Source organism: Panthera onca, chromosome A2 (genome assembly GCF_046562875.1).
Source record: "Panthera onca isolate mPanOnc1 chromosome A2, mPanOnc1 haplotype 2, whole genome shotgun sequence".
In the NCBI taxonomy this organism is placed as follows: domain Eukaryota; kingdom Metazoa; phylum Chordata; class Mammalia; order Carnivora; family Felidae; genus Panthera; species Panthera onca.
In genome coordinates, this window is record NC_138340.1 from 165752421 (window position 1) to 165778983 (window position 26563).

A 26563-nucleotide genomic window follows, 5' to 3' on the forward strand; every position below is an offset into this window, starting at 1 on the left:
AAGCTGGAAAGTATAAAATTCTTGAGGAAAACTTGGGAGCATATTTTTATAAACTTGGATTTATGACACCAAAAGCATAAGCAGCCAAAGAAAAAAATAGGTAAATTGGACTTCGTCAAACTTAAAAATGTTTGACATCGGTAGACACTATCAAGAAAGTGAAAAGACAGCCCATAGAATGTGAGAAAATATTTGCAAGACATGTTCAGTAAAGGTCTAACGTCCAGATTATATAAAGAATCATTATAACTCAAAACAAAAGAGAAATAATTTAATTAAAAACAACCAGAGGATTTCAAAAACATTTATCCAGAGAAATATAAATGGCCAATAAGTATAAAAAAAGATGCTCAGTGGGGCACCTGGGAGGCTCAGTCGGTTGAGCAACTGACTTCGGCTCAGGTTATGATCTCACAGTTTGTGAGTTCGAGTTCCGCTTCAGGCTCTGTGCTGATGGCTCAGAGCCTGGAGCCTGCTTCGGATTCTGTGTCTCACTTTCTCTCTCTGCCCCTCCCCCGCTCATGCTCTGTCTCTCTCTCTCTGTCAAAAATCAATAAACATTAAAAAAAGTTAAAAAAAAAAAAAGATGCTCAACATCGTTAGTCATCAAGGAAATGCAAATCAGACTCACAGTATACCACTTTATACCCACTAGGATGGCTATAAAAAGAAAAAAAAGGAAAATAACAGGTATTGGTAAGGATGTGGAAAAATCGGAAACTTCAATTCAAAGTAGGAATGTGAAATTATGTAGACTCTGTGGAAAACTGGTAGTTCCTCAAAAAGTTAAACATAGAGTTAGTGTATGACTGAGTGATTCCACTCCCAGGAGTGTATCCAAGAAAACTGAAAGCATATGTTCATATAGAAACTTTCACATGGATGTCCATAGCACCAGTATCCATAAAAGCCAAAAGGGTGGAAACAAGCCAGTGTTCATCACCTAATGAATAGATAAACAAGTATGGACAAATGTGGTATGTCCATACAGTGGAATATTATTCAGCCATGAAGAATGAATTACTGATGTATGCTACAACATGGGCAAAACTTGAAGACATTATGCTAAGTGAAAGAAGTTAGACACAAAAGGCCCCATATTGTGTGGTCCCAGAATGGGCGAATCCATAGAAATAGAGGTAGACTAGTGGTTTGCCAGGGGCTGAGGCTGGAGACAGTAAGAGGTAACTGCTAATAAGTGTGAAATTTCTTTTTTGTTTTTAATGATAGATTTTTAGAGAAGTTTTAGATTCACAGAATAATTGAGAGGAAACCATGGAGATTTCCCCATATACCCTCTGTCCCCGCACGTGCATAGCCCCCTTAGTTCTCAGCATCCCTACACGGATGCATCATGGGATTTCTTTTGAGGGTGATGCAAATATTCTGGAATTTGATAGTGGTGATGGACTCACAACTCTGTTCATACATTAAAAACTACTGAGCCGCACACATCAAAAAGCAGAACTTTATAGTAAGTGAATTTTATCTCACTTGAGCTGTTCGTTGAAATGATGGTGGAAAAATTATTTAAAAAACACTGGTGTCCTGTGGCCACATGTATACTAAAGTACCATGAAAACTTGCCTACCACTGAAGAGGTTCAGGTAGCAATTCTGGAAAGGAGACTGTTGCTCTCTCCTCGAACGTGCTTTATGAGCACACCAGAGTTGCCTGGGGCCCCAGGACTCAGGATTCAATGTGGTGCATCTGATTAATCAGGAAAAAGTTGATTCAATCACTGAAATCTGAGTAAGGAGAGGGTTAGTAAAGACAACAGCCCTCGTTCTGTTTTGTGATTGGCTGATGATGATTCACCTTAGCTGGGGACTTCAGCAACCACATATTTTTAGTTCTTGTGGAGGAAATCAGGTCTCTCTGAGCGTTTGTGGAGGGCGTATTCATGCCTTTGCTTTTCCTTGAGCAGAACTATCCTTTATGTGAGAAAATCATTATTGAACGGCTGATTCTGTGGTGGCCCAGCCCTGGCTTTGGGACTTAGAAAGCAGCAGCGTTTTGGGTAGTTTCAATTGCATCTGCCCTCCTAAGGCACACACGAGTGTTCACGTCACCCAGAGTCTAAGGGCTCCTGCAATCGTCACTTCAGAGTGAAATACCAGGGCGGCCTGGAGCTCCTTTCTCACCAATGGTCCAGCCACGAGGCTGGGTAGTAAATGTCCTGACTGAATAAGTTACGAACCGGTCCTGGAAGCCTTCTCTCCTTGCGCCCATGCAGTGCCACACGGAGGACTGTCCCTCAGTCTTCTCCGCTGCACAGGGAAGGGTGTCCCCTTCTCTCAAATGCAGCCGCTGACCCTGAGCGTCGTTGACATTCAGCTTTTGTGCATCGGCGATAGAGACCAGCGTCACTGTAAACTGTTACCTCTTTGCATGCTGGAGGCCAGTTGTCAGGGGCAACAACAATGAGCGAGAGGCGTCTGCTGGTGGGGAGCCTGTAGTGAATCCCCGAATTCCAGAAAAGGCTTTGAAGAGCAGAATTTCTTTTATTCTTCTGTAGAAGTAACAATGTGGTGAAGCCGGGACTAACCCTTCGGTTCTCTTGGGCTTCCATAGCTAGCATGTCTTTTTCCAAGTCGTGGTGCTCAGGGATTGTGTGTTCTGCGGTTAGGATGATCAGCCGTGCCCGTTCAATAGCATCCTGTTCCCTTCTGTCACAGGCTTTGTGCATCCGCTGTCCTGGGCTGCAGCACTGGCTTTTGTGTTGACTGTCAAAATTCCGTCAAGTGGAAGAGAATGTCAAATCCCTTAACCTGTCCCTATCTCCGGAGCTTTCTCAAACTCACGAACACACAGAGCATCCTCGCGTTAACCAATGGTGCGTGCTCACTGGTCAGACACTAACGATTCCCCTCTTGGGGGCTGAGAGCATTGAGCTCACTATTGGGTAAAATGGGAGAAAGGGAGACACAATTGCTCCTCATGAGAGCTTAGCGTCCACTGAAAAAGACAGAAGGAACGCCCATCAGGAGAATGCCCCAGTAGTGCAATCCGGAAGCAAAAACAGAACAGAAATCCTGGGCAGGGCTTGGGTAAGGCCAGTTGAATTGTGCCTATCCCTGAGTCATTGACCTAGAAGACTGTGCACACAATTAAGTGCAGCAGTGGCTTCCGGTGGGTGAGGGACGAAGTGTAGTCTTGACGAGAGGAGAGTCCTCGTGATGATAACACCCGGCACGTATTTGGGTCATCTTGGGTGTGTTCCCACCCAGCCTTGCCTCCATTTTGGTAGACTTACTTAGACATTGCAGTATGTACTTAAAAAATAAATAACCTTTTTCGTGGACTACTCGTTTCTAGTCTTCTGGTTTGTTGAAACTCACATTACAGCACTTGCTTTCTGCCTGCCCCCCAAATCCATTCTGAACTCATTGGACTTAGCCTTTTGGTAGAAATGTTCCCACGTACACGTGGGTCCCCTTTCCAGCGTGGTAGGAGGAGTCGCGGTGGAGGCCGTGTTCTGGCCCAGGATCTTGAAGGGGCTCCTGGTAATCATTCTGAATGACAAGTACCTTGTTAGGTAGTGCAGGCTAATTACCGCCAGTTATACACAATTTATGTTTTAAAAATCAAATTAAAAGTGTTTAAGGCAATCTTACTTCCAAAGGGACGAGCCAAATGAGAATGTGTCCTTTTCAATTTTGTCATTCATTTCTCCCTTGCTAGCCTGTGCTCTTTTCTAAATTCCTCTTTGGCGTAATAGGCTCAAAGTTACCTTTTTTTTTAAATTTTATTTTCAGATATCAAATATGTGTCTACGCTAGGTCACACAAGGTGTATGCCTTTTTTGGTAGCTACACATCTTGCATTCCAATGACAAAGACTCTGACATTCTGCAATGCCACCGTTACTGTTGTGGGAGCTGAAAAATCCAGCAGGATCACGTTGGCATTAAAAGAGCCCAGACATTTGACCTTACGGATTTTCACATTGGAGAATGCGGACAATAGTTTCTGATGGAAAACACCAGAACGCTTTCAGGTGGCGTGTAACTGAAAAGCCTTGGGTATTTGAAAGTCACGGTGATGGTAGACTTTGGGCTGAGGCCAAACAGAGGTTATCAGAATATGAGACTCACTAGTCTTTTCGGCGGGAGCATAACATAGAGAGGGTTTTTGTGGAGTTGAAATTTCATGGTTTACATCCAATGTGTGTAACTGCTTTGCTAACCCTCAGCTTATCTTTTTTTTAGTTTTCAATTGGACCCACTAGGCTTTACCGAGAGGGAGTGAAATCTAGCAAATTGGCCATCACGGCTCATAAATTGGAATCTCCTATAGGACAGAGTAGGTTTGGGCAAGTCAGACACTCGTCATGTGTTCTGAATGTATACCAGAGTCAAAATAAGATGAAATGACTTTGTGTGGAAAAAAACTATATTCAGATTAACAGTTGAGAGAGCCCCTCCGCTTCAGAGTTGTAGCTGCTAGTTAACAAAAGTTCTGTAATAAAATTTCCACCGAATTTTAAAACTGGATTTTTTTTAGGGCACTTTTGGATTCACAGCAAAACTCAGAGCAAGTACAGATTTTCCCAGACCCCCTCTGCCCCCAGGCCTGCACATCCTGCCCCATTATCAACATCCCCACCGACTGTACATTTTTACAGTTGATGAGCCTGCACTGACCCATCATTATCACTCAAAGTCTGTAGTTTACATTAATGTGACTCTTGGTGTTATGCGTTCCATGGACTTAGACAGATGTTTCTCCCATGACAGTGTCATACAAAAGAGTTGCCTTGCCCTAAACATCCTCCGACGTCTGTCTTTTCATCCTTCCCTCCCCCATAACCCCTGGCAATGATCTTTTTACAGACTCTGTGGTTTTGCTTTTCCAGGATGTCATATAGTCGGAACCATATGGGATGAAGCCGTCCTTTACTTAGAAGTATGCTTTTAAGGTTCTCCGCTGTCTTTTCATGGCTTGACAGCTCATTTCTTTGTAGTGGTAAATAATATTCCATTCTCTGGATGCATCACAGACTAATTATCCATTCACCTGCTGAAGGACATTTTAGTTGCTTCCACGTGTTGGAATTATGAACAGGGCCACTGTAAACATTCAGGTGCCAGTTTTTATGTATGTGGACATACATTTGCCACCCCGTGTGGGTGAACGCCAAAGAGTATGATTGCTGGCCTGTATGGTACAGGTATCTTTTGTTTTGTAAGAAACTGCCAGACTGTCTTCCAAAGAGGCCGCCCCATTTGGTCTCATCAGTGTCCTGGATTTTGGCCTTTCTTTTTTTTTTTAATTTTTTTTAACGTTTATGTATTTTTGAGACAGAGAGAGACAGAGCATGAACAGGGGAGGGTCAGAGAGAGGGAGACACAGAATCGGAAACAGGCTCCAGGCTCTGAGCTGTCAGCACAGAGCCCAATGCGGGGCTCGAACTCACGGACCACGAGATCGTGACCTGAGCCGAAGTCAGACGCCTAACTGACCAAGCCACCCAGGCGCCCCTGGATTTTGGCCTTTCTAATAGGTGTGTAGTGTGTGAAAGCTTATCTTTTTAAAAATTCTGGAACAATTGATTTTTAAACATTTATTTATGTATTTAAATTTTTTTTTAACGTTTAGTTTTGAGAGAGAGAGAGAAACAGAGTGCAAGCAGGGGAGGGGCAGAGAGAGAGGGAGACACAGAATCAGAAACAGGTTCCAGGCTCTGAGCCGAGCTGTCAGCGCAGAACCCGATGTGGGGCTTGAACCCATGAATCACGAGATCATGACCTGAGCCGAAGTTGGATACTTAATTGAGCCACCCAGGTGCCCCTTAAATGTTTATTTAATTTTTTGTTTTTTTCAACATTTTTTATTTATTTTTGGGACAGAGAGAGACAGAGCATGAACGGGGGAGGGGCAGAGAGAGAGGGAGACACAGAATCGGAAACAGGCTCCAGGCTCCGAGCCATCAGCCCAGAGCCTGACGCGGGGCTCGAACTCACGGACCGCGAGATCGTGACCTGGCTGAAGTCAGACGCTTAACCGACTGCGCCACCCAGGCGCCCCTTAAATGTTTATTTAAAATACATTCACAATATTATATTGTTTAATGAATTTTCAAACTGAACAGCCTCTTGTAGCCAGTATCCAGAATGTAACCAGCATCCCAAAAGCCCCCGCTCATGCTTTCTCATCACTAATCCTCCCAAAGGTAACCCAATTTCTAACATCATAGAAGGGTTTTGCATGCTTTTATAAGTTTTGAATTTACAATATTAAAATAATCGTTTAGGATGTATTCTTTTACAACTGGTTCTTTTGTTCAGCATAATGTATGTGAGATTCATCATTGTATTTTAAGATGGATTGATGCTCAGTTTTTCATCTATACATAATCTATATATAATCCCTCCAACAATCACAAAGTAGCTTAACAATAATTTAATAACTTATGTATGTATCATAACAAGTAACATACATCTTATTGTTTCTTATAGTTTGTTATAGAAATAGGTGGTCCGGGGGCGCCTGGGTGGCTCAGGTGGTTAAGCGTCCGACTTCAGCTCAGGTCATGATCTCACGGTTTGTAGGTTTGAGCCCCACATCGCCTGCTTTGGATTCTGTGTCTCCCTCTCTCTCTGTTCCTCCCCTGCTTGCACTCTGACTCTCTCTCTCTCTCTCTCTCTCTCTCTCAAAACAAAGATTAAAAAAATTAAAAAAAAAAAGAAATAGGTTGTTTGGTCATGTCTTCTAGGCATTTTCTTTTCTTTTTTTTAAGTTTATTTATTTATTTTGAGAGAAAGAGAGAGAACACCAGAAAAGGTAGAGAGAGAAGGGAGAGAGAATCCCAAGCAGGCTTCGCACTGTCAGCACAGAGCCCAGTGTGGGGCTTGAACTCACAAACCATGAGATCAAAACGTGAGCCAAAATCAAGAGTCAGATGCTTAACCAACTGAGCCACTCAGGTGCCCCATCCAGGCATTTTCTCTTTTCTCTTTCCTGTATTCAACTCATCCCCCAAATCCAGTCTTGTCAGAGCTCATCTGTTGTGTGTGACTACGACCAAGGGTCCTGTCATAGGACACCCAAGTTATGTGATCTAGTATCCTTCACTCGCACTTGGGCATCTGTAGTTCTGTTTCTAGATTCCTGTGTGTCTGTTCGCACCCACCTGCCAGCTGGCTGATTGGGAGAATAGTGTCTGCTCTGCTCATGAAATAGATACTTGCTTTTGCTGCTGCTGCTGTGCTACTGGCCTTTCGGATTAAAGATAATCTGTTAATGTCAAGTGAAACTAAGTTCTCTACTGGGATAGTGCAGATAATGTTTATTATGACAGTCTAGAGTATAGGAGATTGGGGAGGGCAGGAAGCATTCGTGGAAGATGTTTTGGAAGATGGGGAACTTGAAAGACGGGTACAATAGAAATGATGGTAATCTAAGAAGGGAGGTCCCCACGAGCCATAATAAGCCTGCCAGGCATCTCTCTGGACAGAGGGTGTCTGGCTTGGAAGCCATGGAGGGACATAAGGAATGTCAAGAGTTAGGCTGAAGGGGTGGGGTGGTGGCAAAATGGAGGGTCTGGAAGTCCAGGCTCTGGATTTGTGATTGTACTCTAACGGCTTCTGTCATCTGTAACAACTTATACGTTGTACCTGTTTTCAGAATCTGATAAAACCGTAAATGATCTTATCATTGGGAAGGGGTGTATAGGTACTCATAAACATTTGGATGCACCGCAGGAAGCTCATGTACCAGGTCAGCCCGTCCATGGCCCACGTTGGGATCAGCCTGAGCGTTTATCCAGAACCCAGAAGTTACAGTGTGTCTGAGTACTTCTGTCCCCAACAGAATATCTAACTAAAATAATTCAAACCGTAGGTATTGTACTGTTTCATAGAAGAGGTCTAGGAATGGCCAGTCCCAGGATGGCTCCCTGGCTCAGAGATCTCTGCTGCTAGTGTGAGTGTCCTGGTAGAGTGACCACACCGGCTTCTCACAACACGTCTCCTACCATCACAGGAAAGAAGGGAAAATCCCAGAACGTGCCTCATGCACTTCTGTCTTTTTCTGCAACCATCCAGGAGACAGCTTAGTTGCCAGAAGTATATTACATGGCCTTTGGCCTCCCTTAGCTGGAAGAGGTTTGGGGAAGCAAGTATTCCTAAGACCTGGAAGGATACAGTGGTTCCCGGGAAGGCAGACCCTTGTCTGCCACAACAGGACCCATTGACTTAGGAAATATTTGACGAATGCAGTCTGCATCCCTTGAACTTGAACAGTGAGTTTGAACCATTCTTTAAAGGGAAACAAATCTGGGGTGCCTGGGTGGCTTAGTCGGTTAAGCGTCTGACTTCGGCTCAGGTCATGATCTCACAGTTTGTGGGTTCGAGCCCCACATCAGGCTCTGTGCTGTCAGCTCGACAGCCTGGAATCTGCTTCGGATTCTGTGTCTCTGTCTCTCTCTTCCCCTCCCCCACTTGTGCTCTGTCTCTCAAAAATAAATAAATGTAAAAAAAATTTTTTTAATGGAAACAAATCTTAAAAGAGGGCGTTCTGACAGATTCTTATAAAAGAGCGAAGTAATTTACACTGCTACTAACCTTATAGTTAGTGGCAGGGTTCCGAAATCCTGAGAAGTAGGTCCCTGGGAGAATCTTAACAGCCTCTACTTTGACTTTTCATCATCAGTTCTAGGATTGTGAAGTGCATCTTGCTTATTTATTGAATCCTTGCACTAAAGAGCCATTTATCTAAAGGATGGCAGTAGATTATTATTCATGCTTGTGTTAAAACTCTAAGGCAAATGTGCCTGCATATTTATCCATAAATGGGCACTTTTCTCAGCATTGATACATTTTGCATCCTATTTTAAAGGCACGGTTGTATATAAACAATGAAAAGGATAAGTCTTATCCTGGCACTCTGGTTTTCTCTAGTCTGTTGCCTGGTTTGGATGAGAGCCTCTTGGTAAATTTCAGGTGAATTTTGGGAGCCTTCAGGACCATCTGTTACAAGGGACTGGCTAGTCTAGGAGTTGCTATTTTAGGGAAGACTCTGGCCAGCCAGGAACCAAAGGCAGCAATTTAGGAATCTTAAGTCGAGTTACCAGGTCCAGGTTAGGAACACAGAAATAGATGGTAGAATAAAATCAGGGAACTGGAGACAAATTGCCCACAGCGAAGCAGGCATTTCAGAGGACCCAGGAGGATTGAGTTCCAGGCTGCAGTGGCCTACCTTCTCTTTGAGGCAGAACTCTTGACCTTAAACCCTGTTCGAACGAATGCTGTTTCTCACATCACCAAAAGCAGCACATACACGTGTGTATATACATGCTTTCTCAGATGGCTATTGCATATTCCTCAAGTTCCAGATTATTTGTAAATTAATTCTGTGCTTTTAGGTAAGGTATCAGAATTGCCAGGAATTAGGTTAAGAGGTAGTTTCCAGAGCCTCAGATGAATCATTCTTTTTCTCCCTTGCTTTGTCCTTATCTATCCTCTTTTTATGTCTTTTTTAAAAAATTCAGTAAATGTCTGATTATCGTATTTTCAGAGGATGCCTTCTGAAGTAGTGGGTTAGCTGGAAATGCAGAAAAGGTCTTGAGGGATCTGGTAGGTGAGACAAAGGCTCCCTGAAGGTTCCGTGTGTGTCCTAATCCCTGGAAGCTGGGAACGTTACCTTATATGGCAGAAAGGGTGGTTTTTGCCATATGCAGAGGTGGTTACGTTAGGCATCCTGAGATGAGGGGGGCGGGGTTTCCTCCATTGTCCACAGGTCCTAAATGTAACCACATGTATCTCTGTGAGAAGGAGGCAGAGAGGATTTGACACAGACAGAGAGGAGACAGCAGCGGGACCAGGGAGGCGGGGACTGCAGTGATGTGGTAAGGAGGCGGGAAGCGCCCACAGTCACCAGCAGAGTCAGAGAAGAGATGCCCCCCCAGAGCTCCGCACAAGTGTGCCCTGCCACCAGGCACCTTGTTTTGGGTCCAGGGACACGGACTGCAGACTTCTGGCCTCCACAGCAGAGAAAGAACAGTCGTCTGCTGTGCTGAGCCACCACATTCGTGGTGTCTTGTTACAGCAGCCACGGGAAAGTGACACAAAGGGAAATAGATGCTTTTGCCATTCTTGCAGTGGCCGTGGCTTACAGGCAGGCACCGTGGAGGGTAAGAGCGAGGAGGACGTGTGCTGGACCCTCGGGGGGCCACGGTGATGGTGACCCCCTTCCCCCGGTTCAAGGAGAATCCTGCCTGCCTCCCCACCTCTCCTGACAACTCCTCTCAGCTTCAAACTTCGGTTCTGTATCCTCTCTGCCACCAGAGAAGGAACTGAAATGCATTCACATTTGGGGACATATATTGCAGTTTTTAAAATGTAGAGAGGAAAGGACAACACCCATCCCCTGCATTGGCTTAACTGATGTCTATTATCTTACTTACATGCATTACACAGATGCGAGTCCCACTTACAGCTCCCGTAAAATTGACAGGAGCCAAGTTAAATACAGATCAATCAGCGAAGCCAATAAAATTCAAGTAGCAAAACTATATTCCGTGTGGCAGGTGATGAGGATTTCTGGAATAGCGTCCCTCCAAATGTGTCTATGGCATTTTGCTCCTGGGACATGGGCCCTTGGGGTCCCCCAACTGTCCTCTAGCCGCACCGGTGAGGGGTCGCTCCAGCCACCGTCTCTCTGTCGGGAGCACTGCACATCTTTGCTCACAGGGCAAACTGTACCGCCATCTGGGAAGGTTAAATTAGCCGGCCGTGGGGTTGGTGCATCGGGAAGACGCACGCCAGCGCCGACGCTGGGTTCAGGTGTGAGTGGATGCTTATGATCAGATTGTGACTTCATTAATGATTAAGAAAAAAAGGACAATGGAGAAGCTAGTAAATGCTCAACCAAAATCAAACTAATAATAATATTCTTTTTTGGACTCTCAATTCTACAACCCGTCTCTAGATACCATTCATTACATTTTACCAATTCGGATTTTAGTGTTTCTGATGTTTATTCCTGTGGTTCTTTTTTTTAAGTTTATGTATTTTGATTTTTGAGAGAGAGAGAGAGAGAGAGAGAGAGAGAGAGAGAGAAAGAGAGAGAGAGAGAGAAGGAGCAGGGGAGGGGCAGAGAGAGAGAGAGAGAAGGAGGGAGAGAACCCCAAGCAGGCTCTGCACTCACAGCACAGAGCCCAACGCGGGGCTTGAACTCACAAACTGTGAGATCATGCCCTGAGCTGAAACCAAGAGTCGGACACTCAACCGACTGAGCTACCCGGACACCCTACTCCTGTGATTCTTGGTTGTGTGTTTATCTATCTATATTGACAGATGACTCCTGGTAAAGTGAAGAATGTCGTTCACTTACGTGCCTCCCGCCTCCTCTCTTCACTCTGTTGTGAGACCTTTGAGGTTATTTTTAAGTCCTTTATAAGGCTCTTTCATAAATTGATATGAAAACGTCTTTATGTATATGTGTCTCATTCCTCTGACCTTAAGTGGAATGTCTTGACCTCTCACTGGCTGAGCTGGGGAAGTTTGCACACCTGACCACCCCCTCCCCGGCCACCCGGGCACCTCCCGTTCTTCCTCTCAGCTTTGGGCAATGTTTGCAGCCTCCTTTCTCACATTACTAAATCTCCCACCAAACAATAACAAGTTTATTGGAAAATGGAACACTCACTGAAAACATCCACAGTTTGTCTGGAGTCGTTCAGGCCAAGTGAACTCTCATTCCTCCAAACCCATCAGTAGCTACAATTTACCTTACTGCTACTTGGACCTTGACTTTCTTAAACAAACCAGTTTCTTGGCAATTCTAATGGATTATTTCTATTTGAAAGGAACAAGTAAAACTCTTCTCATTGAAGACAAAATGAATGCCTATATAGGATGTGCTCGTCAAACAAACGGGTCAGTTTGGAAAGGTTGCAGAATGGGGCACCTGGGTGGCTCAGTGGGTTGAGCGTCTGACTCTTGGTTTCAGCTCGGGTCACAATCTCACGGTTCATGGGTTCAAGCCCTGCATCAGGTTCTGTGCTGACAGTGTGGAGCCTGTTTGGGATTCTCTCTTTCTCCCTTTCTCTCTGCCCCTCCCACATGCATTCTCTCCCTCCCTCCCTCCCTCTCCCTCTCTCTCTCTCTCTCTCTCTCTCTCTCAAAATAAGTGAATAAACGTTTTAAAAAAGAAAGAAAGGGTACAGGATACCAGATCTATAAATGCTGTGTTTTTGTGTGCTAGCAACAAAAAGTTGGAAGTTAAAATTTTGAAAATATCAGTTGTGTTAGCAGGCTCAGGCTGGCATAATAAAGTACCCCACACCAAGTGGCTTAAACAACAGAAATTTATTTTCTCATAGTTCTCGAGTCTTTAAGCCCAAGACCAAATGCCAGCAGAGTTGGTTTCTAGGGAGACCTCTCTTTCTGGCTGGCAGAATTTCTCACTATATCTCACATTGCTTTTTGTCTGCATACAGAGAGAGAGAGAGGGAGAGAGAGGGAGAGAGGCCTCCGCTGTCTCTTCCCCTTTCCTTACAAGGATTCTGGTCCTGTTGAAATAGAGCCCCATCTTTATGATCTCATCTAACTTTAATGACTCTTTTGGGGCTCTGTCTCCAGGTATAGTCACATTGGGGGTTAAGGCTTCAGCATATGAATGGGAGAGGGGTGCCATTCAGTCCGTAACCAGTACTCATGGATATCGTTAGGGACCATTATTTTGCGTATACAGTCTGACTTCCAGCCCTTAAAGATTCACATCCATCCCACATACAAAGCACGTTCTCTCCACCCTAAGGTCTGCAGAAGTCCCATGCTTACAGCATCAACACAAGTTCCAAAGTCTCATCAGCTCCAAAGTCCCAAATATCATCATCCAAGCCACCTCAACGAGTTACGCTAAGACTCCGGGCGTGATCCATACCTCAACCTGTAGACATGTTGCCTGGTTCAAATTTCATCGTTCTAAGTTGTTGATCGTGAAGCATGACTGCATTTCTTCCTTCATTATGATAAGCATCCCAAGGGAGTAGGAGTATCATCTCCGGTAGAGAGCATCGATCGCACTTCTTTGCAAGAGAAGGAAAAGTCTAACTGGAACTGTTGATTCCAGCATCTACTAGTGCCCGACACAGAGAACCCCCTCAGCTAACGTGCTGGCTGCTTGTGTTTTCGTAGTCTTTTCCTTGTCCTAAGCAGCTGTCCACATTGGGTTCGTCAGTAATGAAACAAGCAGCAGGAATTTGCTGTGAAGCAAAAGCTGTATCATTGGAACTTGGGAGGTAATGGCTCAGAGTTTGAAACACGGACGGGATTCCCTCACGTTCTTCCGATGTGTGTGTGAAAGGAAACAACTATTATCATCTTCTATAGAAATAACATGCACGTGTGCACAGTGACTTATTCTAAACACCCAGGGTACTTTGACTCTGTGCTCAGGTTGAGAGCTGCCTCCTCCGAGGAGCTGTGTCCGGCCGTCCACAGTCTTTGTCTCCTTGGAGTTTGAAAACCCTACACTCGACACCTGCCACATCACACATCGCCGTGGGCCGTTGTTGTTGTGCTTCTTGTCGTTCTGATGTGGAGGCTACGTTTTTTCAATGAAGGAAATACGTCCATGAGAATGGCTTTGTAAACTTTTCCTTTATTTATGGAATTTTTTTTTTTAACCTGGAGAACATAGCGTTTTCTCATTAGCATCACCTGCCTGAGATTTTCTGTATTTTATAATTTAATTAGCATACCGCTTCTGGAATAGGTGTACATAAGCCAGAATCTGTGAATAATGTCAGTGTGCACGTTTCCCTGCAAATGTGGTTAATGCAGCTTGGCTAACTCCCCACACATCTTCGGAGAAGCCATGTAACCACTCAGTAGCTCAGGTCTGCCTTCTGTAACTTGGCTTTCCTTCCTCCTCTTTCTTAAAGGATCAAGAGTTAAAACCATCAGTGTCCTCCCCAGACTGCCAAGCATTTTTCGAGTGGTTAGTTATTCCAGTTTCTAACACAAGCAGAAGGAACAAGAGACTCTTACTAATCGCATAGATTTTCTTTGTTCCTAAATTGGGTTTGTCAGCAGCCGACCTCTGCTTGCAGTGATTGAAAACCTCAAGAGGTTATGCTTCCCATTAATCCATTGTAGGGTGGTGGAATTTATTTCTAATTTTAAAAATCTCTAAGGAACATTCCAAAATGTTCTCTGGTAATTGTGCTGCTTAACAACATAACTGTTTAACAAGCACCAGGAAAGAAAAGGGGCCTGAGAAATTTGCATTATATTCCGACCTACATAAAGATAACAGTCTCACTACAGATTATGGCGTGCCTTTGCATGCCAGTGAGCTGACTGGGATGCTGCGTGCTTTGCAAGTGCGACGTGGTCATCTGACTCTAGGGCTAACTGAAATTCATCCCCAAATTGCCTTAGGGGTGAAAGCCAATCCAGAAGAGCCACGGGCCACTCTGTGTATCTCCATTTGTATGTTGACTTCTGGTTTACGATGGCAGATTGAGCACAGAAATCTTTCCCTTTTGGGTTGAAACAAGTAGGGATGAGAGAAAATAAATAAAAACATAGCTGCACTCAAAAACAAGAGTGTTGTATGTACCTGGAGCAGAAAGGTGTCTTCGAAAGAAGGACCAGGCAAAAACCTAAAGTACCAAGTAAGACCAAACTCCTGCCACCCTCAAGGGGCAGAGAATGACGTCCGATCCAACAGGAGGGGCTAGGATATTGGTGTTCATGAGGGGCCAGGGACGGGACAAGTGCATCCTGCCTGAAAACTGGGTTCGTGTTCAGAGGCTCTTGAATCACATCAGCCATGTAGGGCTGCCCAGGTCCAGCCCAAATGGCCACACGGGGCCCAGACAGAGCCTCAAAGTGCCCAGGACATTGACCACAACCACACCACCAAGGGTCTCTGGTGACCCAGGACACTTGCAGGGCAGAAGCTTACTACTGAGAAATACAAGGACCCCCAGAAACTATCCCCTACAAGCAGAACACCAGCTTAACACACACGAGAGCTTAAGTCCAAAGAAATATAAATGAATAGGGCAATCAGAAAATGACATTTTAGGTTTTAAAAAAATTATCAATGTGATAGAGGAGCTTACAACTAGAAGAGTAGATGAACTTGAAAAGGAGCTGTTTAGGAATAATAGAAACTAAAATGTAATTGTTTGAAATTTTAAAAGTCAGTTGCAGGATGAAGCTCTCTAAATAATGCTAAAAACAGTAACAAGGTGGAAAAATCGAATGGAAGAAATCATGCAAATGCCCCCAAAGAAATAAAAATGTGGGAAACACGGAGAAGACACCAGGGAGGTGGTGGTGGGACCCCGCAGCTCTCACACAGGGTCCGCCCGCACCCTGGAAGGGAGGGTTAGGTTGAAGGAGAAATGGTATTAAACGAGATCATCACTACAGTCTTCCTGATAAGGAGAAAGTAATTCTTAGACTGATAACGTTATTGGGTGGTAAGCATGATTTTTAAATAAAATCCACAAGTAGACATTTTCTTTCCTTTTTTTCTTGTTATTTGTTTTTTATCTCATTTTTAATGTTTATTTATTTTGAGAGAGAGAGAGAGAGAGAGAGTGGGGGAGGGACAGAGAGGGAGACAGAGAATCCCAAGCAGGCTCCGCATTGTCAGCTCAGAGCCCTGCCAGGGGCTTAATCCCAGGAACCCGGAGATCATGACCTGAGCCCAAGCCAAGAGCCGGATGCTCAACCGACTGAGCCACCCAGCCTCCCCACAAGTGGACATTGTCTCGTGAAATTTCAGATTATCAAATATAATGGGAGACTCTGCCTTCGTCTCTCGATATTTCCGTCACACTGTCTCCTGCACCAACAACAGCACGCACGATTTCCTGAGAATGCCGCGTTCACTGATACCTTCGTGCCCTTGCCCTCCTTCTAGCTCGAAAGTTCTTCTTTTGTGTCTTTATCTGGGCTAGCAGGCGCTTCCCTCGGGGAATTCTCTCCAGAGTTCCTCCCATTTCATTCTCCCTCCTCAGGGCCAGCCCCCCTGCTCTCAGCACTGACGCTCTTGCAACATTGTGGCTCTCTGAGTTCCTTAAAGTCTTCCCTTGTGATTCCTCAGGCCCAGGCTGGTTCCTGGGGCGTGACAGTCATGCATGCTTGTCACCACCTCAAAGGATCTTGGAAATGCATCAAAGTACTACTCAGTGATTTCATTAGATAGCAGCCGAATATGTGAACAAGCCATCACGGTCCAGAGAGGCCAGCAGGGAGCATCTTAAGGAGTCAGAACTGATCCCTGACAGACTCCACTGTCCTGGTGTCACCAGAGCAGTTTCATGGCGTACATCACGACGCCTTCACCACAAACCGTCCCTAGGTAAAAGTCATGATGTTAAAATGCCTTTTAAAAACAAATCAATAGTGGGGCACCTGGGTGGCTCGGTCAGTTGGGCGTCCGACTTCGGCTCGGGTCGTGATCTTGCGGTTTGTGAATTCGAGCCCCGCGTCGGGCTCTGTGCTGACAGCTCAGAGCCTGGAGCCCGCTTCGGATTCTGTGTCTCCCTCTCTCTCCGCTCCTCCCCTGCTCACGCTCTGTTTCTCTCTCTCTCTCAAAAATAAATACACATTACAAAAATTTAAAAACAAAGCAATAGTTTGTAAAAAAGTGAAACGCATTTTTAGATTAATAGAACAGTGGTTTGTAAAAAGAAGGATTTTTCAGAAAGTGAATTGTCTACCTTTTTCATCTTTTTCCCAAAGTTTGTGTAAATTGCAGCCTTCTAGTCTCTTCTCATGAGATGTGTGGTTACTTCAAAAGGTGAGCTAGAATCATCCTACAATAGCGAAGTTTACTCAGATAAAGTTTAAGCTTTAATAGGACTGTTTGTTTTCTGACTATATGCTTCAGAAATTTCTATGCTTACTTTTTGCTTTATTGTTTTAATCTTTTTTTGAAATATAGTTGACATGTACCATTGTATAAGTTTAAAGTGTGCAACTTGTTGATTTGATACATTTATATATTGCAATATGATTGCCTTTGCAGAGTTAGCTAATACCTTTGTCAGGTCACAAAATTATCGTTTATTTTTTTCAGTGGGAATAATTAAGATCTAATCCCTTAGCAATTTTAATGTTTTTAATACAGGATTATTGTCTATATTCCATATACTGGGCATTAGATCTCCAGGACTTATTCATCAACTAGTTGCAAATATGTTTCTTAATCACTGGACCAAAGTGTAACTTCACTAGATCGATGTCTGGTGTCTTTAAAATGTTCGTTTATTGTTTGTTTTTCATACTGAAATGCATTGTACTTGTGTCTTTTTCCGGGGCTGCTTCAGTTGCAGATAGAAAGGTCCTACAGGGGAGAATTGGGTTTAGTTTAACATGTTTTGTTCAGCACCGGGGAGAGCTCCACATACACTCAGGTTTAATGAGAAGGCCACTTTGAAAGGTATCATTCTGTAATTTTCTAAAGACTTTTACACACATTAGTCCTATGTGATATTCAAGAAATCAGTCAATGCACAAAGTAACACATGACTTTTCTGGCAACTTCAGTAATCGATACCATCCAAAGAGGCCAAAAGAAAGAAACCATATAGGAGATGTAATAAAACCTATGTGCTAGATGGGGCACCCGGGTGGCTCAGGTGGTTAAATGTCTGACTCTTGATTTTGGCTTCGGTCATGGTTCGTGGGTTTGAGCCCCGCTTCAGGCTCTGCCCTGACAGCACAGAGCCTGCTTGAGATCCTCTCTCTCTCTCTCTCTCTCTCTCTCTCTCTCTCCCCCCCCCCTTCCCACTCGCACACACGTGCTCTCTCTCAAAAATAAAATGAATAAACATTTAAAAATTAAAAAAACAATCTGTGCACTAGAATCCTACAAGAAGCTTCAAGGATTTCATTCAGAGGGTATTTATTCATGTTATGTCCTCTAACAAAAATTCTTGTTGTTTTCCCAACCTGCCACAGATCTGGAAACAGAAAATTAAAAGAGGCAGAGGGCACTGTTGAGGGCATGTTCTGTGACAGCCCACACAGTGGAAGCTGGCTCAACAGGCAGAAGTTGGAAAGAAAGGCAGACATAACAGCCAGACATTAAAATGTAAAACCAGCCTGGATCTGGAACCACCTCACATAGGATGCACACACACCAAACACCTTGGTTGGCACTGAGGACAGCCGCACCCACCAGCACAACATAGAACTAATTGATGAGGGCCCTAAGTCTTCAAGAGAAGTGCCCCCAAAAGTTGGCACCTTCTATTCAGGAAGGCAGGAACGGAAGTGCCTAATTCTAGATGGATGATGTACATCGGAAATGGTTAATAACGTTACCAGTATAACAGAAGTGAGAGTGGTTTGGGGTGCTATCCTTGTGGGTTTAATCTGTTGGCTTCGACCTCTGGCGAAGACATTGCCAGATTTCTACAGTCTCACCCACTGGTGCCATTAACTAAACATCTCCTCTTGGGATGGATATTAGATTAGTACCTTCAAGGCTCATCTCATGAGCTTGCTGCCAAGTGATCGAGATGAAGCAAGGCAGAATCTGGTAGTGTGCACACAGACATTTGAGGTGTGAGCCTGTCTGAACAGGAACTGATTCGCAGCCCAGAGACAGCCAGGGACAAGCGAGGCATGTGGAGAATAAATACCTAAGAGATGTTACCTGCCTTTTCATCCCCAGCACGCAACGTGCTCCCAGTAGTTGGCATTTAATAAAGTTGAGATCCATTCTGGACATTTGTTCCTTCCTCTCTTGACCATTCCCACCTTGTTGTTCATAAATCAGTCTTGAAACGTTTACCTCCGTTGCTAAGAAACATGATCATTTGTGTGTTCAAGTAGAGGGAGAGAAAGGGTGCCATTTTCCTGCATCATGATCTCCTTACCGCAGCTGTTGATACTTTAATTGAAAACAAAAAGCGTGACTGGCCTTCGTTCAGCCTTTATGTTATGTGTCGAAAGTATATGTTTTACCATATGTGCTAGTTCTGAATGGCAACCAGAATGCTTTATGGTCCTCTCTTTCTACCAACAAATAAAAGGCTCAACTATTTGCCATGTTCTTTTCTAGCGGAAGATAATAGTCTGTCTCAGAAGAAGAAGGTCACAGTGGAAGATCTCTTCAGTGATGATTTCAAAATTCATGACCCCGAGGCCAAGTGGATAAGCGGTGAGTCCTGAGCCCTGCGTGTGCACGGGAAGCTCCTCTTCCCTACTTTGGGTTTGGTAGCTAGCCTGTCACGTTCTCTCTCTGGCTGTAGAGGTGGTGTGCAGAGATCTTGCTGTGATAATCATCTTATTATCATTCTAAGAAAATGTGTAGCTGGTAAAATGGGGCTGTGCCTTCATGAGGAATGGGTCCTCTGCGTCACCTCCCTGAATCATTATTTCTCAGATGGAGATGGGAGGTGTTGCTAAGCAACAGGAACAGGCAGAGACACAGCTGCTCGTTCCTCCTTCTCCGTGTTCTTTATTCCCTGTTGTACGGCCCCTGCTTTCACTCCCCACTGGATAGAGGGGCCGAAGGGAACTCCAAGGATTCTTCCCGAGTGCCACCAATGAACTGTGGAGCCTGGTGCACATCTGCAGCTAAATTCATTCTCCTCTGGAACGTCAGTCTGGATGTAATCTACGTGTCTTGCTTGGGGAGAGTTTTAAAACAACAAAACAGAATTGGAGGCAAACGGCAGTACGTTCGTGATGCAGTTTTTGGTCCAGGATACAATCCATTTCATCTAGTTGGGGCTGAGCTAATTTTAGAGCTCAGTCATGGGCGGAAAGGTGGGAATGACCTGCACCATCCGCTGCGGGCTTTCTTCCCTCCCCTGAAGCAGTCCAGTCCGCGCCCCTCTCCCGTTATCTCCGCAGATGTTTTCACTGACGGAGCCTCCACGGGATGTGCTTGAAAATTAATCCTCAGATCAAAGAGCTTTTCTAGTGGAACGCTCGAGGTCTAGTTCAAATCTGGCTTTTATAATAAACGAGGCCCAGGGAGGTTAAGTGGGTTGTTTTTTTTTTTTTTTGAGGTCACAGAGCTTGCTGTTGCCACAGATGTATTTGGAGGCCTGTCTCCTGACTTCCCATTTAGTGCCTTTCCCACCACTGTCTTGTTGAGTGACACCGTGTTATTGTGCTCTCTTGCTGTCACACTGCCTCTCAGATGCTTCTCATGATTCGCAAACTCTCCAAAATCAACTAGCAACAACTCTTGGCCATTAGTCTCCTACTAGAGCTATAGCTTTTCTTCTGTCGTCAACTGTGACCTTAGTATTCGTGTCTGATCCTCAGATTGGCTTATTTAAAATGGAGAGAAGTAGATGCATCCCAGAGGGAATGTATTTTCTACAGAGGAACTGGACAGAAATGACAGCAGCATGCTGGGAATAGCAGGTGTGTGGGGGGGGGGGGTGGTGACCACAGAAATCCCAAACATGGACAGAGCCAGGGTCTTTTTGTTTGATGAAGGAAGTAATTTTGTCTTTGGTTCTGAGGGAGATCTAGCACCTGGTTTCAGTCTGTGTTTGCCCGTGGCATAGGCAGGTGGAAAGTAACACGCTCCGTGCCCAATCTTGGGAATGAAAGGTGCTTACTCTCTTCTTAATGAGTGTAAAGCCATATTCGAGAAGCAGAACAAACAATGAGTTACCAGTGGTGATTCCGACACAAAATGCACAGAGAAGGCATGTCACAGATGGTGAGGAAACTTAGTCTTCAAGAATGGCTAGGAGTTAACTAACTACAGAAAGCAGAGAATAGACTCCATGATGTCAGTCTAGAATGTGCTAAACCTTGAATGGGAAAACCAAAGATTAGCTGAGAGACAGTCTCCATGGGTCACGAAGAAAAGCAACTGGAGAGAAAGGAAGAGAGAAAGGAAGGGAGGGAGAGAGGCAGAACCGTTGGGAGAGAGGCAGAATCTAGGGATAAAACAAGTTGGAGATGAGGAACACAGAACCAGTTATGGGGCTCAGAGCAGGTCAGAGGGAGCCCTGAAAAGACTCCGTGAAGTCCTAAAATAATATACCTATATCTGTTTGTTAGGGTGCCCATAGTTGCCGACTTGTCCTCACTCAGCTTTCTGTAAGCAAAACAATGAAAATAAAAAATAAATAAGCAGAGATCTGGGCCGCAAGAGCAGGTGAGTTTCTGCTGGAACTGTGTTGGTCGTAAGGAGTTTGTATCTCATGAGCGAATTCACACTGCAGATGAGTGGAGCTCTTCCAGAGGTGTGCTGGCTCTCTGGCCGGAGGAAACAAGCCAACATTTCCTTATCCACAAAGTTGGGCGTTAATACAAGCAACTGAGAAGTGGCCTCATGCCCAGCAGAAAATGCCCCGCCTGCCTATTTGGCAGGTTAATTCTGTTCATGAAGACCACCTACAGTTCTCAAACAAGCATGGCTTTGGTGTCCAGGAGCTTTCTTAGGAGTACTCTTCCTTTATAAATGTGCACGTTGAGCTTGATGGCTTGCTGCATAGTAAGCAGGTGGTCCGGTCTCCCCAAAGACCAGGCACCATCCAGAGTGTAAGGGAACATGATTGTTCTTCCCTGCCCGTGACTCTTAGCTGTCCCCCCTACACTATTCTTTCATTCATTTCTCCTCCTGATCACTCCCTTTCTTCCTGTTCCCTAAAATTCAGTAGCTTAAAATGAATGAAGTAGCTTTTCAGTGATTGAGTCTTTTTAATTGATTCTTCACAAGTACCATAAATAATTCATTCTTTTGTAAAAATTTTTTTAATGTTTATTTATTTTTGAGAGAGAGACAGAGTGTGAGTGGGGGAGGGGCAGAGAGAGAGAGACAGAGAGAGAGACACAGAGAGAGAGAGAGAGGCACAGAATCTGAAGCAGGCTCCAGGCTTCAAGCTGTCAGCACAGAGCCTGACACAGGGCTCGAACTCACAAACAGCAAGATCATGACCTGAGTTGAAGTCGGACACTTAACCGACTGAGCCACCCAGGCACCCCTTTAATGTTTATTTTTGAGAGAGAGAAAGAGAGAGAGAGAGAGAGAAACAGAGCGCAAGAGGGAGAGGGGCAGAGAGAGAGGGAGACACAGAATCCGAAATCGGCTCCAGTCTCTGAGCTGTCGGCACAGAGCCTGACGTGGGACTCAAACCCACAAACCACAAGACCATGACCCGAGCCCAAGCTGGACACTTAACCGACTGAGCCAACCAGGTGCCCCTCATTTTGTTAATATCACAAGTTTAAATGTTGAGATCCAGGAAAGATTATGACATTCACAGGATTATTGAATGATGTGGAGCTGGGTGAGCTCTAGAAATTATCAGAGCACTGCTTCATTCAGTTAGTGTTTACTGAGTGCCTGTTGTGCAGCAGGCAAAGTTCCGGGTCCAGGGAACTATTTCTTACTGGTAGACTTGGGAGTTGCCCCTGTCACGACCACTGTCTATCCCCACCATCACAACTACGGTCTCCTTCATCTCCTCTTTCTTTCTCCTCTGTCTGCTCCTCTTCTCTAATTCATCATCGTCACCAACATCATCGTCACATATCACATCATCATCACCATCACATCACCATCATCATCACCATCACCACCATCATTGTCACCACCACCATCATCACCCTCATCATCACCATCATCATCACCATCATCTCCATCATCATCATCACTGTCACCACCATCATCATCACATCATATCACATCATCGCTAGTTTCATTATCATCACCAACACCATCACCACCACCACCACCATCATCATCTGCTGGGGTTTCCCATATCTTATGCTCAAGGCTAAGTGCTTTACACATATTAAATCACTTAGTTCTCACAGCCACCATTGTCTCCATTTTATTTCCTCAGGAAACTGAGGCTGAGGGTATTTAAATGACTTGATCAATGTCAGTAAGCAGCAAAATTTGGACTGGAACCTAGGTCTCTCTGGTTTTTATAAACTGTGCTACATGGGCTAGAACCCAGGTCTCCGGTGTCCAGACAGGTTCTTTCACAACCCCACTAGCTGCATTGTGTGTTCTATCCAAGACTATAGGTTGTGAATATTTCAGAATTCTTGCCATCCCTTAAATTCTCCATTCTAGCATCCCTTTTCCCATGGTGTCGAACTAACAGAATACCTAAGTGATAAAGAAAATGGTATAATGCCCCATGGAGAATGGGACTTGCTGTTTTAACCACTAAAGTTAACAAATGTATCTTGGGTTTAATATTGGAGTTAATAGGGGCGCCTGGGTGGCTCAGTCGGTTAAGCATCCGACTTCAGCTCAGGTCACGATCTCGTGGTCCGTGAGTTCAAGCCCCGCGTCGGGCTCTCTGGGCTGATGGCTCAGAGCCTGGAGCCTGCTTCCGATTCTGTGTCTCCCTCTCTCTCTGCCCCTCCCCCGTTCATGCTCTGTCTCTGTCTCAAAAATAAATAAACGTTAAAAAAATTTTTTTTAAATATTGGAGTTAATAGTCTAGAATCTAATAAACTATATTTATCAGGTTAGAGTTCAATTTCTCCTCACTCATGTTCATACTAGAGACTTGTCTCAATCTCCCTTTTCTGAAAATGATGGGTACAACCGCCTTCATATCCTCTGCCCTCACACAGTCGTTGCAACCAGATGAGCCCATGTGGATCAGTAGAATGGACGACATCCGGAGGCACATGCTGAGCACCCCCCACAACAACAGGCGCCCCCTACAAAGGAAGAGGCACGCACCTCCCCGAGGTGGCCGCAGTGCCGTCTCTCCACATACTCACTTAGTGGAGGGAGTACTTCCACCTTCTCCACTAACCACATTGCGCTTCTCAGCCTCGTGGATCCCTTGATGTGCTGCGCTGGGATTCCCTGATGGGAGGACGTCAGGCTTCCCACCCCAGCCCCCGCTGAGACTCCTGTGTGCGGTTGCCGCTGACCTCCGGGCAACTGCATCTCACAGTCACTTCTTAGACCTCAACTCACTTTACGGGCTAGCGGTGTTTAGCACGACTGATCACTCCCTCCACCTGGGTGAGCTTTCTCCCTCCACCTATGGGTCATCCTGTTCTCTTGGCTTTATTTCAGCATCATGGGGGGCTCCTTCTCAGCCTCCTCTGCTGCTCGTTGCTCTTCTCCCTGACTTTTCACGGCGGTGGGTCTCGGGGCTCAGCCTCTAGTCCTCCGCTTTTAATATCTGCCCTTCCCCCCCTCCGTGTCTTCATCAAGTTCTGTGACTTAAGTATCCCCCACTGATGCCTCCTAAGTGTGTATGTTCACACGGCACCTCTCCAGCCGTTCTCAGATGTCTCACGGACATCACCGCCTTCGGCTGGATAGCTCCGGATAGGAGTTCTCGGTCAACGCCCCCAGCTCCACGCAGAAGCCAAAGAGTAACACCTGCTTCATCCACAGCTGCTCCCAATTCAGGGCATGGGGTATCCATTCTCCTGGCAGAACAGACCGAAGAACACGGAGTCGTCCTTGGCTCGTCTCGGTCTCTCCCACCTTCTAGCTGATGCATCAAGAACTCTTGCTGGTTCTGCCTGACGTGGGGAGCGCCCATCGAGACTCAGACGTGTAGGCTCGTGCCTGCCACTGGCATATTCGGGAGTGGTCCACCAGAAGGAGCAGGCCTCTCCAGGGGCTCCCCAGAGACAGCCTCTCCTGCAAGGAGAAGGGGGTCACTGAAACGACTGGGGTGGGGGTTTTACGTTTCCGACTTGTAGATGTCCGGGAGCCTCACACCTCCCGTTTCTTCTCGGTGTGTGCCCGCGCCCCCCAGGGGAGCTCATTCACGCCCGTGACCGCGGTTACCGTTGTGGGTCCGCGAGCTTCAGGTCTGTATCCGGCTCAAACGCTCTGCTGAGCTATGGGCTTACGCTGCGTGTTGTAGCGTTGTGTGCGTGTGTCCCCCTGACAGAGGTGGTCACCCACGAGGATGTCTGCTGGACGCCTCATGTGCTCATGTCCAGCACCGCACTGCCCTCCCCCCGTCTCCCCTCTCAGACCTCGGGCGTCTCCCCACCGCTCTTGGGACGAAGCACACGGTCCCGGCCCCGGGACCCTCCGTTTCTTGAACTCCTGTGATCAGGGCCCTGCTTACTTCCCGCTCACTGTCTTCAGTTTTTCTTCACCCCTTGGTGTCTCCCCAGCTCTCCCTACTCGGGGCCGACTTGAGTTTTCTTTTGATTGCTTCCAGAGTCCTTGTCCTTCCTTCCGTCGGCCGCCCCTTCTGCCCAGCACGCCCCCTCTTCTCTGGGTCTCAGCTCTCCCACCACCGCCCTGCGAGCGGTCGTTTTCTTTTAGAGCTGCCCTCCTCCTTACTCCACAAGCAGTCTTTTCTGTCCTGTCTTTCCCTGTGTCTGTCAGCTCCACGGGGGTAGGACTCACCCCCTTTTATTCCCACGGCACCCCCACACCTCGCACAGGCCCTGGTGTGGCGCCACCTTGTGGCTCTTCTTCGACACGCCCTCGTCTGCTAAGGAACCTGGTTTGAAAGATGAGGAAACACAGTGGGCGTGTGTTTCACGTGGAAGGTTGGAAGGCTTTTCTGAGGAAGTGGTTTCAGGCAGAGGCCTGGATGCGAGAGTCACCCAGATACGCTCTCTGCGGGGAGGGCGTCCCGGGCAGCACGGAACAGCGCCTGCCTGGGAGAGCCGCGAACGAGGTCAGGCCAGAAGAGAAGGGCAGTAGAGTACGAAACAGCAGAGCAGAACGTGGGGCCAGAGTCTGCGGGCGCCTGGTGGGGGGGGGGGGGCAAATAAGATGGGGTAAAATTTAGAAAAATGGGGGCATCAGCTTTGAGCTGTCAGAACTAAAGGTTTTAGAATAGTCAGATGACAGGGTGAAATCCAGGTTAGGCTTAGGGGTCATATCAACTATTTTCATTATATACGTATTATGTATTTCTTGTAGCAAATTAGAAAACAGGGTTGGACACAACTTCAGAAGATGCTAAAACTCACCTGTAACTCTACCGGCTAGAAATAGCCGCTAGTGTATTTTATACTCACCCTCGAAGGTAATGTAATATGTGGGATGATACTAAGTGTACTAAGTGGGGGAAAGTTTATAACAGATCTTAAACATATTTCCGTGCAGTAGATACATATTTCTGTTGTCATCTGAATGTCTGCATAGGGTCCCGTGACATCAACATGCCTCAACTTGGCCCACCTGCACATGCTGGAAGGTTAGATTGTGAGCGGAGGGGAAACGGTAGGTATAAACAGCCTTCACGAAGGACAAATGGTGGGACGTTCAGCTGAGTAGGAACGGAGGGATGGGAGGAAGGACAGCCAGGTATGACTCGGAGGTTTTAAGCCTGGTTAACCGGAACGGCGGTCCCACTGGCAAGGAGTTGGTTTCTGTGGTTAGATGATGAGTTCAGAGTAGAAGTTGACGAAAGGTAACTAAGTGGAAATGCTCTTTACATATGGAGGACCAGGCATGAAGCTAGGTGAGAGTTTCCCCACTAGCTTGGAGAAATGTGGAGGTGTACATTGCTGAGGGGCTGTCAAGTCTCCTGGTGCTGTGGCTTTTGGGGGGGGGGGGCGGGCAGGAACCAGGGCAGGTGAAGAAAGGAGGAGACCCCAGTGACGCGACATCGAGGAAGACCGAGAAAGCGCGTTAGGAGAGCC

General features: G+C 45.9%; 1 protein-coding gene across 4 annotated transcripts in view; it reads left to right on the forward strand.

The window, feature by feature from the left end:
• Positions 1–26563, forward strand: part of DPP6 (dipeptidyl peptidase like 6) — an 856594-nt gene that overhangs the window by 494066 nt on the left and 335965 nt on the right. For all 4 annotated transcript variants that reach the window (XM_078437168.2, XM_078437166.2, XM_078437169.2 and 1 more), the window contains exon 3: positions 19044–19142. In XM_078437168.2, coding sequence (XP_078293294.2) covers positions 19044–19142 — 99 coding nt within the window. The remainder of the gene's footprint in view (positions 1–19043; positions 19143–26563) is intronic.